Genomic DNA, 16,549 nt, shown 5'->3' on the forward strand with positions numbered 1-16,549 from the left:
CCGTGTCCCATAAAATTGCGAATTTAGGTGACTTGACGAACATGGTGCGAATGGCCGAGTACGTCATACGTTGCGGTCGTCTGTCAGCCACAGATCGGCAGGCAGCGCGAGGTGGCATGTGGCGTATTTCCCTGGCCGGCCGGCTGGCCTTTACTAGTGTTGTCCTAGCAAGACCATGTTGTAACGTCATAGGCAGAAAGGAATGTCTGTATGATATTTGCTACAGCCTTCTAGTTGGTGACCACACGACCACTGGTCTTTGGAAACAGCTGGAACCTCGATATTCGTCCACCTAGTTTTGCAAATAGAGGCATTTCTTCCTCATTTGCTAGACAAGGCAACTCCTCAGCTGCTTTCATTCACGGCCCAATTCCAGTCTCCTTTGCCAACAAACAAAGACTCGTTCACCACTACCTACCCACCTACGCACTTTGCGCCTAGCCTCAGATCACTTGTCATCTGTTGTCAGGATTCGCTCTACGAGATACCTTTTCGATGGCCGACACAAATACATCATCCTTGCGGTCACGCTCCGACAAGATGGCAGCCACGAGTAACGAGCCCGAGTCTTCGGCTTCACAATCGACCACCGCCGCGAAGAGAAACCCGCCACATATCCCGACCGCAGTCGAAACCCTGGCGTTGATCCTCTACCCGACCGTCCTCGCCTTCGGTACACTTTTCTCGGTGCTCAGCCCGGAAACGCGCGCAGCACCGTACGACAGCACGAGGCAGTCGCACGTCCAGGACCTGGCGCCCAGCTACTTCGCCCGCAAAGACAATTTGCTCAACGTCCTCTTCGTCAAGCGCGGCTGGGCCTGGATCACCATCGCATTTGCGGCGTTTGTGGTCACCCACCCGGCCCTAACTTCGAGCACGACGCGAACGGCGCGCGCCGGACTAAGATGGGCGGCCATCACCGGGTGGTGGTTCCTGGTGACGCAGTGGTGCTTCGGCCCGGCCCTCATCGACCGCGGATTCCGGCTCACGGGCGGGCAGTGCGCCATCGCCGAGAGCAACGTGATTCAGGGCGACAAGCACACGGGGGCGCGCGACTTCGCCACGGCAGTGGCGTGCAAGGCTGCGGGCGGGCGCTGGAGCGGCGGGCACGATATTAGTGGGCACGTCTTCCTGCTTGTCCTGGGCAGCTGGTTCTTGCTGCAGGAGGTCGGCTGGGTCGCGGTGCGGGTGGGGGCTCTCGCGGGCCGCCGCGATGAGCGCACCGTCGTGATGGGGGATGGGGCCGTCAAGGGCGCGGGTGTTGAGGCCGAGAAGATTGAGGGTCAGGGGGAGACGACGGATGCGCACCGGACGCTGGGGCTCGGGGGCAGGTTTGCGCTCATTGTCGTGGGGCTGTGCCTTTGGATGCTGCTGATGACGGCTATCTACTTCCATACTTGGTTTGAGAAGGTAGGCCTCTATTATTTGCCGCCTGCTGGCCATGCAGCAAGACCCGACACGGGTTGTAGTTTATACACATTGATGCTAACGATTCGACCCGTCACAGTTTACTGGACTCATGACGGCCTTTGTCGGCATTTACCCGGTCTACATCCTGCCCCGATGGATACCTGCGCTGCGGGAGATCGTTGGGCTTCCCGGCATATAGACGGACCGGTCAGCTCGATGTTGGCAACCACGGAAGAGAGAAGAAAACTGTTGCGGACCAAGGGAGACTATCGACGATGTACACGAGTAATGCAGCGGTGTAATATAATAGAGCTAGAACACTACACTGTATTCTATACTTACCACCCACTACCCAAGGAGAATGCGAGAGCTAATGGATCATTACATCAATTATGTGTGCCTGGCTGTTCGTATCCATGGATGTCATCACCTATCGTTCGGGCCTGTTCGAATGCAACCATGCCCCCCATCAATTCATGCATGGGCACGCCCATTCCGCCGAAGTGGCCCTTTCCTCCTCATTACTTATTACTTACCGGACCATCTAACCTTGGAGGATGTGCCGAGGAGTGAGCAGCACTGCGTGGGCTGGCATGAGCATGCTACAACCCAACCCAGGTCATTAACAATACTGCAAGCGGTAGTTGCAGCTCCTTGAACCAAACGGACGAGGAAGCCACAGGGGTTACTAATCTCCAGCTTGGTCCAGGCATCCATTACCAGTGCTGCTATCTAACTACCTTCCTGGTACCTATCTGGCGTGAGTCCCCTTTGCAGTGTCTAGGTGCCAACGGGGAGGTGGTGGTTTCCAATGTCGGCAACCTCAAGTAGCCTTATCACATATTACATACCCACATACCTACCTCTTGAGTAAGAACGACAAAGATGGCGCAGGTCCAGGCGCAGGTCCAGGCCCATTCCAAGGTTGCCTCCCTCCTGTGCCTTCCCCGTCCGACATACACTAGGTACATGTACCTACCTAGGAGGTGGGTACAATTTGATGGGATGTTGGCACTGCGCGGGCAGGTCTTGCTCCACAGCATTGGTCGATGACAGCCGGGTTCTTGCCTCGAAGGCTTCCAAGGTGTCAGGCAGTAGGTATGTGTGTGTGTAGCTGCATGTAGGAGGGAGCTGCTCTAGACACAACATCCCTCTTGAGCAGCTGCCAGTTGCAGCAATGCGGACAGAGATGACAACCGCTGGAACTTCACTTGATGGCATTCTCTCTCTCTCGCCAAAAGCCCGACCCTTAGGTGTTTAAGCCTCGATTTCTCTTCACTCTATCCTGCCCTTCCAACTCTTCTTCCTCCCATCATCCTACGCCGTCTTCTCTTCTCGGCCAAACAAGTCTTTCTCAAGTCACTCATCACTGAACGTGTACTGACACACCCTCTCTCTCCTCCTTTGTCGTCTTCGAATCCACTCCTCCAAACTCTCTCGTCTACCCACTTTTCGTCAATCCATCTCCAACATGTTGTGGCAAAAGGTCGCCTTCATGATGGGCCTCATCCCCAGCGTTGCCTTGGCTGCAGGCATCGCCATATCGAGCAGCTCTTCCGCTGCTGGAGGCCTCGTCGCGCTACCCCAGTCTGATTCAGATACCGGACCTGCCGTCACGACTCTTGAGGCTACCTTTACTGTGCCCAACCTCACCTATGCTTCCGGTCAGAGCGGCAACGGTGACCCGTACAGACTGGCCGTACAGTGCGGCATTTCTGCCCTCACCGACGCCAACCCCAACGCTGCCTGCAACAACCGTGGACCTCACATGGGTATCTTCGCCAATGTTGGTTACCATCCCCATGCAAGATGACATGATCGTGTCTCCTCGCTGACTAGTCATTACAGTTGTCATCTGCAGGACAAACCCAGCAAGGCTGGTACAACTGGCCAGCTCTTTCTGTTGAGGGCCTGAGCAGCGCCCAGGATAGTTTGCTTAACTGTATGTTTTCGCCTCCGACTTCGTGCCGCGCAGATTATTTCTCGTTACTGACATGCCCTTTTCTTCAGTCACTGCCGGAGATGCGATGTTTGTCACGATCAGCCTCCTCAGTGCAACCAATGCCACTTAGTAAGCCCTCTTTTGACATTTTGTCGCCTCTATGAACATCGGCTCGCCATACTAATACGTTGATACCGTCAGCACCTTCATGAATCTCAAGAATGAGAACGTTACAGTAACGGTAGCACAAGACGGTAATACCTCGCCCATGTGTTCGGGCAAGGGCACCACTGCCTACGCTGGCTGCTATATTAGTGTCACGGATGCTTCCACCATGCCTGGTTTCGCGGAGATCGACTTTGAATCGGTAATGGTATACGATCGGGGCAACACGACTCATGACTTCGGTCTTGATCAAACGGTCCAATTCTGGCAGCTTATCGACGGCAATGGCAAGCTCAAAGCCATGCCCGAGCTAGATGATGCTTACGACTTCTCTGTGAAATGGTCTGAGAATCCTGACTATGGTTCGGGCACTGGTGGCGCTGGTACTCCCCCACCCCCAGATACATTCGCCTTACGTTGGTGAAATGGCTGAAGATTTGTTGGAGAAACGCGTAAGTCATTTTGGCAGATGGCATAACATTACTTGGGATCTGGGAGCTGCCCATGGCTGTTGTGAATATACCTAGCAATGGGAAGCCAATGTGTCAATTGTCAGGAGAAGCTGCACTGCTTCTGGGGAACCATGTCAGTTTTAGCTATTTTAGCTTGTCCCTGATCCAGGAATGGAATATATTCTCGTTACACTCCACGTACATCACTAGCATACATGGGATTTTACACGCATGTCTATGATGTTTTCACATAGTCCCTACCCCTGACAAGCATCCCTTTGTCCGTGAACTTGATTGTTTGCACCTCCACACTTCCCGTATCATTCTCGGTCAGTACAAGGTGCATAGTGCCGTCTGGGTTTTGGTATATCTCAAAACAACCTCGAGTATGGTTGGGGTCATAGTAGGCCTCCTCATCCTCGAGACATGCCTCCTTCTCTTCTACCTTCTTGGTAGAACTATCATCGTTGTTCGCCCTTCTTACCACGTCCGCGGCGTCGCTCACAATGTCGCGGTTGTATATATACTTTCGGTCTTCCAGGAATCGTAGCGTTCTAGTCTCGTAGTGTTGCATTGGCGCTTCTTCGGAGACATTGACTGCCTCGCTCTTGATGGCCACAGATTCTAGAGACAAACCTCGTAGAACGACTTCCACCGCCGTAGATTCCACCCCATCTTCTTCTTCGCCTGGTACGCTGGGGACTGACAAGGGGGAAGAGGGGTTCAACGGGGTGTGCAACACCCACGTCCCCAGCAGCTTCTCGGAGACCATCTTGCACACGGTGCTGCGGTCGACCCATATAATAGAGTCCAGTATGGTCTTTACAAACTGTTCGACAGGGCTCAGGTAGTCCAGGTCCAGGTCTGGCGGTGGTGGCGGCGGTAGCAGCGGTGCGTAGAAGGAGAAGACGAGGCCGTGGTCGAAATTAGTGGTGGGAACGGCGACGAGCTTGTGCAGGGATAGCATGTCGCCGTCGGCGTCGGGAGTGGTCGAGGCTAGAGTGATGGCGTTGACCTGCGTTTGTGTGTTGTTGATGTTGGTGTTGTCGGTAACGGTGGGTGTTACCACGGCTTCCACGCCGCCCTCGGGCGAGGCTTCTGCTTCTTCGTTGGCGGTGGTGGTTTCTTCTGTCACTTGAGGGTTGTGGCTGGTGGCATGCGTGGAAATGGAGGAAGGAAAAGAAGCGTGAGAGCTGTATGGTTGGACGACGACGAAGGTCTGGGTCGACACGGTGCTCCGAAGTGCGTTGATTTCTCGCTCGATTTGAGTGGGGTTGTACAGGAGTCGGATCTCGAAGGAGATGCCCTGGTCTGCGTCCAGGTCGCCGGTCAGGATGTTGGGGCTGGTTTGCTGGAGGGTGGTTCCGGGGGCAGCAGGACGGACTGGAGGCCGAAGACTGGGAGGTGGTGCCGGATCCAGGGTGCGCTTTTGTTCACTTCCAGGGGCGGCCTTGGGCCTGACGACAGATCGGGGAGGGGAGGGGGGGAAGGTTGATATGTCCAGGGATGTTGATGGGGTAGCTTGGGACACGTTGAGGTCCAGCGATATATTGGGAGATATGTTGATCTCGGGGGTTAGCTTCCCGTAAAACTCTACGTTGTAAGACGGCTGGTGGTTGACTGTTGCCTCGGGGTTACTGTTGTTGGTTGTTGAGCCGCTGGGATGACCTGCTGCTTGCGGTGCGCTATGTTGAGCATGCTGCTGACCTGCTATGCTGGGAGTAGCATTGATGTCGCTTAGTGCTTCCGAACTCGCGAGGGCTGGTGTTGTTTGCTGGTTGTGTGACGCAGGATGCGGCTGCTGTTGGTGTTGGTGTTGGTATTGAGAAGTGACTTGACCATAAGGAGCAGCGTTCGCGGAGAACGGATCGGGTGGATGATGAGGGGCTGGCATAGTAGTAGCGGGTGATGGTGCCGTGTTATACTGATGAAAGCCGCTGCCCTGCTGGGTCTGCTGCGGCAACGCGGAGTTTTGAGGAGTGCAGTGGTTCAGTGTGAGCTCGACTTGGCCATTGTCCGGCCACCCCTGAAATGTTGGTTGTCCTGATACCGGAGTCTGCTGCTGAAGCGGCGGTGGTGTAACAGCGGTGTTGCTGGTTGCTGGAATGGAGGTATTGGGACCAGTTGGCCCCTGTTGAGGGTTTTGTTGGGCCTGGATTTGAGGTTGGGGTGCCGTCGAGTAGTTGTTGTTCATAGGCCCAGTGTGCTGATTGGGGTTTGACACACCAGTTTGCTGGTGAACAAATGGCTGTTGGTACTGAGATGGCCCCGATGGGCCATTGTAGGAAAAGCTAGGAGAGCATGGATCTTGCGATGCACCTGAAGGTTCTGCTTGTGGGGTATATGTTGCCGGCTGGGAGGTATTATGGGTAAATGCTTCACCTGGCTGTGTTGCTGGAATGCTAGCAAAGGTCCCGTATTGCTGCTGCTGCTGCTGCAAAGCAGCGTTAAGGAGCTGTTCTTCATAGGCCACGTGATCCTGTGGCGATAGCGTCGAGCTCTGTTGCGCTGCTGAGGGTGCAGGGTTTGCTTGTTGTGTCTGCTGCTGTTGTTCTTGTTGCTGCAAGATGGATGCCAATGCTTGGGATCCGTAACTTTGACCATTCGTCGAAGCCCCCTGCATGGCCGATAATAGCGCCTGGGTCGACGCCGCCTGCTGCTGCTGGATCACCGCCATAAGGTCGGCTTGGGCTTGCGGTTGTTGTTGCTGTTGCTGCTGGCTCAGTGCACTGAGCATCTGGGTCGCGAAGTCTTGCTGCCCCTGAGCCGACGATGGGTTGTTCTGCATGGCCGAGAACAGAGTTTGCATCGATGCGGCGGATTGCTGCTGGATGGCGTCCATGATCTGTTGCGACGGGTCCGTCTGGGCCCCTTGCGCACCGCCACCGGCCAGGTTCCCAAGTAGAGATGACGTCGCATCGCTATATTGCTGCTGTTGCTGCTGCTGCAATATGGCCAATACCAAGTCCGGCTGCTGCCCGGCGGCGGCCCCTTGAAACAGTGCAGTCAGATCTGGCTGCGTCTGTTGCTGCGGTGTACCTGCCAGCATCTGCGTTAAGGTATCGAGGCCACTATTTGAGTCACCCATACCCATGGAACCATCACCACCAACCGCTTGCAGCATGGCATAGCCCGCAAGTCCCGCTGCTGCCAACCCACTCACAGCCGCGAGTCCAGTATTACTACCACTATTGCTGCCACCGGGCCCTGCGGCTCCAATTTGTTGCTGCTGAACCGTTCCCGGCCTCAGCGCCTGCTGGAGCTGGTACGCCGCGGCGATGTCCAGGTTCGTGGCCGCGAGTTGATGAGCGGGATCGTGGGGCCCGTCATACTTAGGCCGAAACTCGGGGTCGCGGCGGGGCCTAGGCTGGGCATGCCGCCGCCGCCGCCGCCCCCGTTGGTCTTCTGCTGGGCGTGGGAATAGGGGAGTTGTGTCGTGGCGTAGGCTGGGTTGTAAGGGGGTATCGTTGAGGAGGAGGAGGAAGAAGGAGTGGTCAATGTGGGACTGCTGGACGAGGAAGAGGAGCCGCTCGAAGAGGCATTCGGTTCAGTGCTCTGCCCGGGAGGTGGTGGGAAGTAAATCATATCCTCCTGCTGCTGCTGCTTCTGCTGTGGGTGCTCATTGCTTGATTGATTCGACGTCGAGAGGCTAGCACTGGGAGCTTGCGGTGGTGATGGGCCCGGAGGAAGTGGAGGGACATGCGTGCTTGCTCCGTCTGGACTGTGCGGCGGCAACGGGATAGTACCAATAGCGGAGGCACTACTACTACTCGTTTGGAGTCCCGGTATCATCTGAGAAACAGCGATACTGTCAGCAGAGGAGTACGGATTATTGCCCTTATGGACCGCGATATTCCCCGCCGTTGCGGTTGCTGCTGAAAGCGGCGGCGGCGGCGACAATGGGTAGGCAGGCTGTTGGGCTGCTGGTTTATGAGCGTGGGTAGCAGTAGACACTGGTCGACGTCGAATCGCGAAGCTGTTCGCCCTCGGAATCGGGGCAGAAGCAGCAGGAGTAACAGAAGAAGACATGATCCTTCCTGGGCTTTGACTCATATGATTCTGTATAAGGTGATGTGGATTACCGGTTGCTGCTGGCAGTGACACAGATTTTTTACATGACTGGTGCTGCTATGTTTATCAAGAGAAAAAGACAATCGCTTCTTCAAGTTACAATGATAAGTAGGTGTGGTGTGGACTTTTGGTGACACTTCAAAGTATAAGTCCGAGAAACATGTGGCGCCAAGCTTGAGATATAGTCCTCAAAGCTGAAGAAAAGCAACCCGTTCCAGCCAGGTCCGTGTCTTGGCTTATCTCCCTCCCTCCCTCCGGTTGTTGGCGTGCTTCTGGTGTAGTCGAGAATGCCTGACGGAGCCAGGGCACATGATACCGCAGATGTGGTAAGGTGGTCTGCAGCTGAGTGTGGCTGCATACATGTTGGCGCACTTTGCCGACTGAGTTTGGAGACTAGTTGCAGGAGCTGAAAATACCCTAATGACAAGGGGTCTTTTGCTTGTTGGGCACATTTGCAAGTCCCAGCTGTCTTGTGCCAAGCCCAATATTTCCAAGAGACTCCAATAGACGACCAATCCCGGTGCAGCAACCAGAACATGAATCATTTTTGAAAGAGGGTGGCTTTCTGCCCCCGGCGGCCTCGCAACTCCACCACATTCCGGCATCGTCGCGGTGCATTTATACGGCTGGGACAATGCTTGACCAACACTATTACGTAGTGACGAGACTGAGAAATTTGAAGCATGTAGCCATGGTTGAATGCAGGCCATAAGGTTCGAACAATCAGTTGATATAGAAGGGGCCGAATCGGGATATATGTTCAATGAAGCAACATCCAATGCCTTTGGGTTGTCATGTGAGGCTCCATCTCCTAGCATGAGCACGCTCGGCCCTCTCCGTCAATTGGGCCTCCTGCTTCCCCTCGGCCATCCTCTCCGCATTCCCGTCCTCTGTGATGCCATTGGGAACCGGACTCTGCAGCCAGCCCTTCTTGTCGGCCTCGAGGATGGCCTTCTTGAAGATATCGCCCATGACGAAGTAGCCCTCGGTGGTCGGGTGCATGTTATCCAGGCCCATCTCGGGGAGGTCGACGACGTGGCCCGGCTCGCCCCCTGATCGCGGTGCATCTCGGCGAGGAGGACCGGCTTGCCCTCGCGCGCGAGGTCGCGGCTCACCTGGCGGATCTGCGCGTTGGCGCTGCGCACGCAGCGGTCGACGTTGGGCCAGGGGCTCATGATGATGGTGCTCATGATGACGGTGGCCCGGGGGAGGCCTCGAACAGGAAATCGACTAGGTCGCGCATGTGGTTCAGCACGTTGGACGAGCCCCAGGCGCCCTCCTGAAAGCAGTCCGACGAGCCCGCGTTGATGAGAATCAGGTTGGGCTGTATTGCGGGCACGATCTCGCGAGCCCGATCCAACGTAGGCTTGATCGGTTGGGCCCCCCAGGCTTGCACGTCGTTGTCCTTAAAATCGCCAAAGCGGTTCTAGATCCAGGTGTTAATGGGAATATTCTAGCGGTGAGTGAATGGAGGAAGACGTACAGCTCCAACGCAGTTGACTGGGTTTCCTTTGGATGCAATCCAGTCCCGGATCTGTTGTCGGTATCCCCTCTCGCCTTCACTGTGCTCTCCAAGGGTCATACTGGCGCCGATATACATTAAACGGATGGGCATACCGCCGCCGAGAGACACGTGTCCTCCAACACCGCGTACTAGGCTGCTCCATTGTTGGTTGAGGTCTACTGTACCGGATTGGAGACCGCTGGCTGCTCGCATAGAATTAGTAAGCCGACTTGTGGGAAGTAGATGCGTATACACAGTGTATAGAACGTACCGAGCAGAAACACCACTGCCAGAGTGACTGATATCAGCTTGTAGATGCTGGGGAGCTGTTTCGACCACGATACGGCCGAAGCAAATCGCGAAAGAAATGGCATGACGCCGAGCGCATGCTACGTCGTAGAAGCAATCTTTCGTAGAAACCCGCAGGGAATTGTACTTTCCGACAAGTAATAGTACACGGAAATCGTTAGGAGAATCGAGCAAATGTAATCTGCGCTGCTGGTTTGGGCAGAGCAAATCGTTGGGGGACGACAACGGCGGGGCGGGACAGTTGCGGTATGTCCAATCCAACGAATATAAGCCCAGCGGCGCTCAATATATGCCTATGTGGAGTGGAGTTGAAGGTATGTGCAAGAGCTTGTATATGCGCTTGACTTGGAGGTGAATGATATGATATCGGGTGCAGAGGCTCAGGGGTATAAGAACCCTGGATGAATGTTTCGAACGCGCGTCACGGAGGTATTAGAAGGCAAGCGGGCGGCAGGTTCCCGAGCATGGCTCCCCTGGTTTGCCGGCGGTTTAAGCTTCTTACGCAGTGTGTAACGCCGCTTGCTTTGGTGGTGGAAATCCGATGGCTGATACATTGTCGGGCAGGCTAATGACTTGGTAGGCATCGTTGAAGATGAGTGCGATTGGTGTATGAATCGAGGCCCCCCGAAAGTCAACTCTGGATTCTGGGGAAGATGGGTCACTGAATAGCGGGCATCTGAGATTAAGTCCCCTGCTTGCCGTAGCCTTGGGCGGGTCCGGGGTTGAGATGAGATCGGCAGCCCTTTCCGGCTGCCACTCTTTTTCAGGGACCTTGGCCAAGAGTTGGGCTACAGCTGGAAGCCAGGCAAAACCGCCACGTCAAACAATACGAGTAAGCAATATACCAATTATGATATAAAGTACAATATATGGCAATTAATGACGTCGTGTCTCCATCTGGTTTTACTTACCGAAGAAATGGTCAAAGTATCGAAAAGCAACACCTCAGTGTTGTTGAATCTCCACATGGGGTACGCTGGCCAGCTAAAGAGTCGAGAGGTTTGTCCGACTACTATCTGGTATCGTCGACAATCATATCATTAAGTAATCGTAAGGGTGCCAACTAAGAACTATTCAGAAGCTTTTCAACTGCCCATCTGACAGAGAAGTTTCGGATATCCGAATAATGCTGCCCAACACCCACAAACAGCACCGGCACGTTAGTCGCGTGCACAATGCTGACGAGCGTGCCCACCATATCGCCGACGGTATCGCACTTGGATATTATGAATCCGTCCAGCGTCCTGCCCTGCCCAAATGAGGCGTTAAAGTTACGTGCTTGGGCAACCGAGTCGTTTCCAACCAAAGCCTGTCGGACACCGGTTAGTCATTACAATCCAGCAAAAATAGGGGTAGCCTGTGTATCTTCCTGCTTACCTCGCCCACCATGAGAATTTTGTCCGGATTCGCCAGCTTGGCAAACTTCTCCAAATTTGACATCAATCTCTGGTCATTGTGTCGCCGACCCGCCGTGTCAATGAGCACGACATCGTACCCTTCGCTTGTAGCCGAGCGGACGGCATCTCGAGCCACCGTGGCAGCATCACCTCCATAGCCTTTCTCGAAGATCTCCACCTGCCCGCCCTCACGTTCCGTGAGCTCCTTCAGGTTGCGCACATGTACCTTGAGCTGCTCCACGGCTCCGGAGCGGAACGTGTCTCCAGCGACGACAAGCACCCTCATTTTGTTTTGTAACAAGAAATAACAAATTTTGGACAGATTTGTAGACTTGCCCACGCCGTTCACGCCAACAATGGACATGACGTAAGGGCGCGCTTTCTGGCTGGAGAAACCCGAAGGCCTAGTCACTAACTCGATGTCGCGGAGGAGGTCGAGAGAGGACGTAGGCGTGAGCATCTTGGTCAAGCACACCTCCATGGCCTTCTTTATGCGGGTATCGATAGACTCGAAGCTGCCGGTCTTGACGCCCAATAATTCCTTCTCAACACTGTCGCGGAGGCGTACTGCTGCCTCGGGGGCCACATTCTTCTTGATCAGATGTTCCTTCATGCCGTCCATTGGCTTGGCCAGATCTTCTTTTGTCAGGGTCTTGCCGCCGACAACATTGCGAAACAGGCTGTTGATGGTGCTCAGTCCAGATCCGACTAGCCCAGACTTCGTCGTGGTGGAAGACTTGGATTGAGCTGAAGCCAGGATGTCATGCACCTCGTCATCCAGGTCTCGAAGCACGAATTGTCCCTTGGAAGTCTTGGTGCCCCACGTCGACGAGTCCACAGAATCAATGACTGTTGAGCGGCCTTCGACTTCGCTATCGCTCGTGATGGAGTTCGGGGCGGCCGAATAGTCTAGCTGCACATCATCCTCCTCGTCGGCAAACCCATCTGCGTCCCACTTCCTGCCCTTTTTAGGCGCCTTCTTTTCCTGGCGGAAGACTCGTCGCCCGATGACATAGGGGCAGAACCCTTCTGCATCTTGCGCGCGCGTCGCGACATTTTACTTATGGGCCCGCCTTTTCCAACCACTAGATGATTACCACCAGGAGTTGAGGGACGGGAGCTCGTCGGTGTGGCGATCGGCGTAGACTCGACGGTAGAGGGGAGGTCGTGTGCGCCATCTTGGGTCTTCGCGCTGCGGTGCTTCAAGCCCGGAGGGAAGGGTGGTTCGTCGCCGAGGTTGCCCGATATGGTCTCGTCCGTTTCCAGAGCAAAGGCAGGCGCCGGGGCGCCTTTCGTGGCCGTAGTTGATTCCAGCTCCCTCAACTGCTGATCGAAGTATCCGTCGAATTTGTGGCAATGCACAAGAGTCGTGTTGGGCTTTTTGAGTTGGTCACCATACAAATCGACGAAGATAGTCTTCAGGTTGTCGACAAGTTTATCAACCCACGACAGGTGTAGAAGCGACCGGTATACAGCCTATTGAGATATATGTCAGACAAAGCAAGCGAAGGCGTTTTAATTTATGCCAAGTGTGTAATACGCACAACGAAGATGATACCGAGTTCCTTCACAAAAGTCCACTTGAGCGTATGTTGGTCGGCCTTGTATGGCGGGTTTTGGGCAGCCGACTGGTTGTTCTTTGCGCCGGCAATTGCGCCGCCTTTCTCCTCGATGAAGACATCGGTGATGAAGTTGTTGATTATGGAGGGGCTGACCTGCGCATACGACCGTGACCAGAGGACCACGCCTGAGGTGGTCAGGATCTCGAACGTGTCCAGCATACTTTCGCCGCGCACCTTATAGCAAGATAGACGACTGGACTGAGGAAAAGTTGAAGTTCTGAAGATTCGAGCTCGAAGGCTCAGCCACGCGATGCACAATGAGGTAGCAATGGGACAGATGGATGGGGATAGATGATGCGAATAGAAGCCTAAGCCACAGCGCTTTCGGGGGCGCGTGGGGAGTGTATCGAATCAATTCTCAATTGACACATGTGCTAAAAGCTCCAACTCTGGGCCTACGCCACAGCAGTTGAAGCCACATATCCCCCAAATGAATCTTAAAACAGGTGCCTAAGCTTTAGCAGGGGTACGTATGCGTGGTATGCGTGGTGGGTGGTTACGGAGAAAGGCTGCTGTGACGGCACTTGCAATCAATTAATACGTAGAAAACACCTTTCGCGATCTCAAGCCTCCCAAGAGCACCTATCCTGGAAGTTGGAAGCTATTCTCTTTTTCCCTCCTCGCCGCACTCGCCTTCCACTCGATCCCTTCACGACGCCGACTACTTGTCTTCCATTTCAACACTCGCTTGAATCCGCTTTTGACCCCCCGCGCTTGGGTTTCGTCGCCGATTCGCGATCAACCTCCAAAATGCAGCACCAAAACTACGGAAACTCTCCACCGCTTCACCATCCGGTCCCTCAACACGTCTCGACAGTACCTCAACTCAGGTCGCCGCCGCCGCCGCCAGGGTCGCAACCGCAGTCCAACAACTATGGCAACCCCTATCAGCAGGGCCAGCCCACGCCTGGCCATGCCGGCGGGAACGCGTTCGGACAGTACGGCAACTTCATGAATGACCCTACGACGCAGATCGCCGCACAGATGGGCCAGAATGCTTTCAAGCACGGCCAGGAATATTTGGAGCAGAACGTAAGTACACGGTCTCGATATATTCTGCTTCATGTCAGGGGCAGTGGGTGCTGACTATAGATTGCAGGTCAACCGATGGGTCAACTTCTCAGCGCTGAAGCACTACTTCAATGTTTCCAACTTCTACGTCGCCAACAAAGTGTTCCTGGTGCTCTTCCCTTTCCGACATAAGCCTTGGTCTCGCAAGCAAACTATGGGTCCCAATGGGCAAGAAGGCTGGTATCTACCGCCACGGGACGACATCAACAGCCCGGATATGTACATTCCGGTTATGGCTCTGGTCACCTACGTCCTCCTTTCGACCTTACTAGCCGGTCTCCGGGGACAGTTTCAGCCTGAGCTACTTGGTTACGAAGCATCGACAGCCGGTGTTGTGGTCCTTATGGACATTATGCTGTTGAAGCTATCGTGCTACTTCTTAAGCATATCGAACGAGTCGCAGCTTCTCGACCTCGTGGCGTACTCTGGGTACAAATTTGTCGCTGTCATCATCACGGTAGCTGTAGCCGAGCTCGTGAACGCTGGCAAGGGGACAGGTGGTTTTATAGGATGGACTGTCTTCGGGTACACTTGGTTTGCAAACGCATTCTTCCTGGTAAGTGGCATCACATTTGGCCCCTAACGCTGCTGTTGTGGAAAGATGACCACTGACACAAGGTATAGATGCGATCTTTGAAATACGTGCTGCTTCCCGAGACAGCTGGAGACCCGCGGTCAACGATGCAGACGGACTCGCGATCGAGGAGGGCGCAACGCACCCAGTTCCTTTTCATCTATTCGTTTGTTATCCAGTTCGTCTTCATGTTCCTCTTGACCAGGGCTTAAAGGCGTTTGTTGTTAGGGAGTTTGGGCACGGGTAGGCAGTGCTTAAAAGACTGGACTTGGTGTTCGGTAGATGGCTGGGTGGAATTCAGGGGTTGCTTTGACTAAACGGTAATCAATCCCTGGGAGATGATTGAGTCCGGCGTTGATATGGGCAGGCTCGATCGATGTAAGGAAGTAAAAAGAGACGATGTTCGCCAATGAAACTCGATGAATGCAGATATTACCAATACTCGTTTTACTAAGTACCCAACCTTGGTGTTTTCACGGTGCCCGTGCCATAGCAACGCATCGCCAGTGCTGTGTTCGAGTCCAATTCGTATCTACTTCTTAGACACGCGGGAGGCCTGCTCCATCCGATGGCGTCATTCAATTGGTTGCTTCTCCAGGCTCCGCTGTTGCCAGCTTTCCCCAACCCCCACTACCCAGCCCAATCTATATGTCACATCTTTCTTATTCCTCGTCCCAGATCTTGCATAAAAGATACGTTGTTGACCTTAGGTAGTATCCCGTGCATGTTCTGGCGCAGAAATCTGTTTTTCATACTTTGTATTCTAGAACCGATGACAGCTGGCCTTTGATTGCATCCCCGAGCTTCAGAACGTGTCAGAGTTTGCATTGTTTGTATACACCTTTGTTGCTGAGCCGTTTGTCTAAAGGCCAACTCTTGTCTCGACTGCAACCTTGCGGTTCGGGTAACGGCGTGTGTTCTTTGGGCTGGATTACACCCTTGGAACACTATCTCACTTCATATCGAGAGTCTACACTACACAAAGTACAGAACGATAGTCGGTTGCTCCAGTTCCATAGACACGCCCACAGGAGACTATAAGCCAATCTCACCGAACCAGCAAACCATGGCTCCCCCGATCGTCAACGCGACGGTCCAGTCCGCTATCCTCGCTGCGACTTCGAACTTGCTTGCGCAGGCCCTCTCGGCGTATCGGAACGATGTATCGTTGGTCATAGACTGGGTGCCGGTCTTCCAGTTCGTTTTCTACGCCGTTATCAGCACGCCGCCCAATTTCATGTGGTTAGTTTCTTCTTCTTTTGCCTGCAGATAGGAACCGGTATTACTGCTAACACTTAAACGTAGGCAAGATTTCCTCGAGTCCAGCTTCCCGGCCTACCACATGTCGCCCACTAAGGCGGCCGTGGCCTCGGCAGCTGCCAATGACGAGAAGGCCCTCGAGCAGGAGGAGCGCGAGGGTCAGCTCGTCGAGCCCAAGCTCAACATCGCCAACACGCTCGCCAAGACGGTGCTGGACCAGACCCTGGGCGCCTTCGGCAACACCTACATGTTCAGCCTGTACATCCACTCGGTCCAGGCTGCCATGGACCGGCCCCTCGGCACGCCACTCAGCACTCCTGACACGAGTGCCATGTACCTGGCCAGCCTCCTCTTCGGTCTCGCGGGGGCCCGCCGCGGGCAAGAGGGCCCAGTACGGCAACGTGAGCTGGGACGCCGTCGTCCAGACCAGTCAGGCCGAGTTCTGGAGTATCGTCAAGGCCGGGTGGCGCCTCTGGCCCGCGGTCAGCATCATCAACTTTGCCTTCATCAAGAGCATCGAGGGCCGCAACTTGGTCGGTGGTCTGGCCGGTGTCGCTTGGGGCATCTACATGAGTCTCCGGGCTGCTTCGTGAGCACGCGTATAGGATCTCCTCTTCACAATACTGTCAAGCACGCCGAATCTGGTAAGATATGGCAGTATGGGTGATGCGGCGTATAATTGTATGGCTGTCTCGCAACGGGACCTTTTGTGGAAGGCCAAATGGTTCAGGGATCGGATAGATAGAAAGGGGTATTCGATGCGCCACACAGA

General features: G+C 54.6%; 9 protein-coding genes across 9 annotated transcripts; 4 read left to right on the top strand and 5 right to left on the bottom strand.

Annotated features, from left to right (window-relative positions):
• Window positions 1-495: 495 nt before the first annotated feature.
• On the top strand, window positions 496-1,609 carry PG986_002962 (uncharacterized protein; the record flags this gene model as incomplete). The annotated part of the gene is made up of 2 exons (XM_066839184.1): window positions 496-1,410; window positions 1,508-1,609. The coding sequence occupies 2 exons, from the start codon at window positions 496-498 to the stop codon at window positions 1,607-1,609; spliced, it is 1,017 nt and encodes a 338-aa protein (XP_066704248.1).
• Window positions 1,610-2,881: 1,272 nt separating this feature from the next.
• On the top strand, window positions 2,882-3,941 carry PG986_002963 (uncharacterized protein; the record flags this gene model as incomplete). The annotated part of the gene is made up of 4 exons (XM_066839185.1): window positions 2,882-3,196; window positions 3,259-3,352; window positions 3,421-3,481; window positions 3,554-3,941. The coding sequence occupies 4 exons, from the start codon at window positions 2,882-2,884 to the stop codon at window positions 3,939-3,941; spliced, it is 858 nt and encodes a 285-aa protein (XP_066704249.1).
• A 263-nt stretch (window positions 3,942-4,204) lies between these two features.
• Window positions 4,205-7,093, bottom strand: PG986_002964 (uncharacterized protein; the record flags this gene model as incomplete). Its single annotated transcript, XM_066839186.1, has 1 exon — window positions 4,205-7,093. The coding sequence occupies one exon, from the start codon at window positions 7,091-7,093 to the stop codon at window positions 4,205-4,207; it is 2,889 nt and encodes a 962-aa protein (XP_066704250.1).
• A 122-nt stretch (window positions 7,094-7,215) lies between these two features.
• Window positions 7,216-7,998, bottom strand: PG986_002965 (uncharacterized protein; the record flags this gene model as incomplete). The annotated part of the gene is made up of 1 exon (XM_066839187.1): window positions 7,216-7,998. The coding sequence occupies one exon, from the start codon at window positions 7,996-7,998 to the stop codon at window positions 7,216-7,218; it is 783 nt and encodes a 260-aa protein (XP_066704251.1).
• An 834-nt stretch (window positions 7,999-8,832) lies between these two features.
• On the bottom strand, window positions 8,833-9,057 carry PG986_002966 (uncharacterized protein; the record flags this gene model as incomplete). Its single annotated transcript, XM_066839188.1, has 1 exon — window positions 8,833-9,057. One exon carries the CDS (start codon window positions 9,055-9,057, stop codon window positions 8,833-8,835), a length of 225 nt encoding a protein of 74 aa, XP_066704252.1.
• A 169-nt stretch (window positions 9,058-9,226) lies between these two features.
• On the bottom strand, window positions 9,227-9,622 carry PG986_002967 (uncharacterized protein; the record flags this gene model as incomplete). The annotated part of the gene is made up of 2 exons (XM_066839189.1): window positions 9,227-9,466; window positions 9,524-9,622. 2 exons carry the CDS (start codon window positions 9,620-9,622, stop codon window positions 9,227-9,229), a joined length of 339 nt encoding a protein of 112 aa, XP_066704253.1.
• Window positions 9,623-10,916: 1,294 nt separating this feature from the next.
• Window positions 10,917-13,031, bottom strand: PG986_002968 (SRP54-type protein; the record flags this gene model as incomplete). Its single annotated transcript, XM_066839190.1, has 4 exons — window positions 10,917-11,162; window positions 11,231-12,285; window positions 12,348-12,726; window positions 12,795-13,031. The coding sequence occupies 4 exons, from the start codon at window positions 13,029-13,031 to the stop codon at window positions 10,917-10,919; spliced, it is 1,917 nt and encodes a 638-aa protein (XP_066704254.1).
• A 591-nt stretch (window positions 13,032-13,622) lies between these two features.
• On the top strand, window positions 13,623-14,729 carry PG986_002969 (uncharacterized protein; the record flags this gene model as incomplete). The annotated part of the gene is made up of 3 exons (XM_066839191.1): window positions 13,623-13,904; window positions 13,972-14,499; window positions 14,568-14,729. The coding sequence occupies 3 exons, from the start codon at window positions 13,623-13,625 to the stop codon at window positions 14,727-14,729; spliced, it is 972 nt and encodes a 323-aa protein (XP_066704255.1).
• An 854-nt stretch (window positions 14,730-15,583) lies between these two features.
• PG986_002970 (Mpv17/PMP22 family protein) lies at window positions 15,584-16,370 on the top strand (the record flags this gene model as incomplete). The annotated part of the gene is made up of 3 exons (XM_066839192.1): window positions 15,584-15,759; window positions 15,823-16,168; window positions 16,212-16,370. The coding sequence occupies 3 exons, from the start codon at window positions 15,584-15,586 to the stop codon at window positions 16,368-16,370; spliced, it is 681 nt and encodes a 226-aa protein (XP_066704256.1).
• Window positions 16,371-16,549: the final 179 nt, after the last annotated feature.

This window comes from Apiospora aurea (assembly GCF_038362705.1).
Source record: "Apiospora aurea strain CBS 24483 chromosome Unknown utg000002l_segment0_segment0, whole genome shotgun sequence".
Lineage (NCBI taxonomy): Eukaryota > Fungi > Ascomycota > Sordariomycetes > Amphisphaeriales > Apiosporaceae > Apiospora > Apiospora aurea.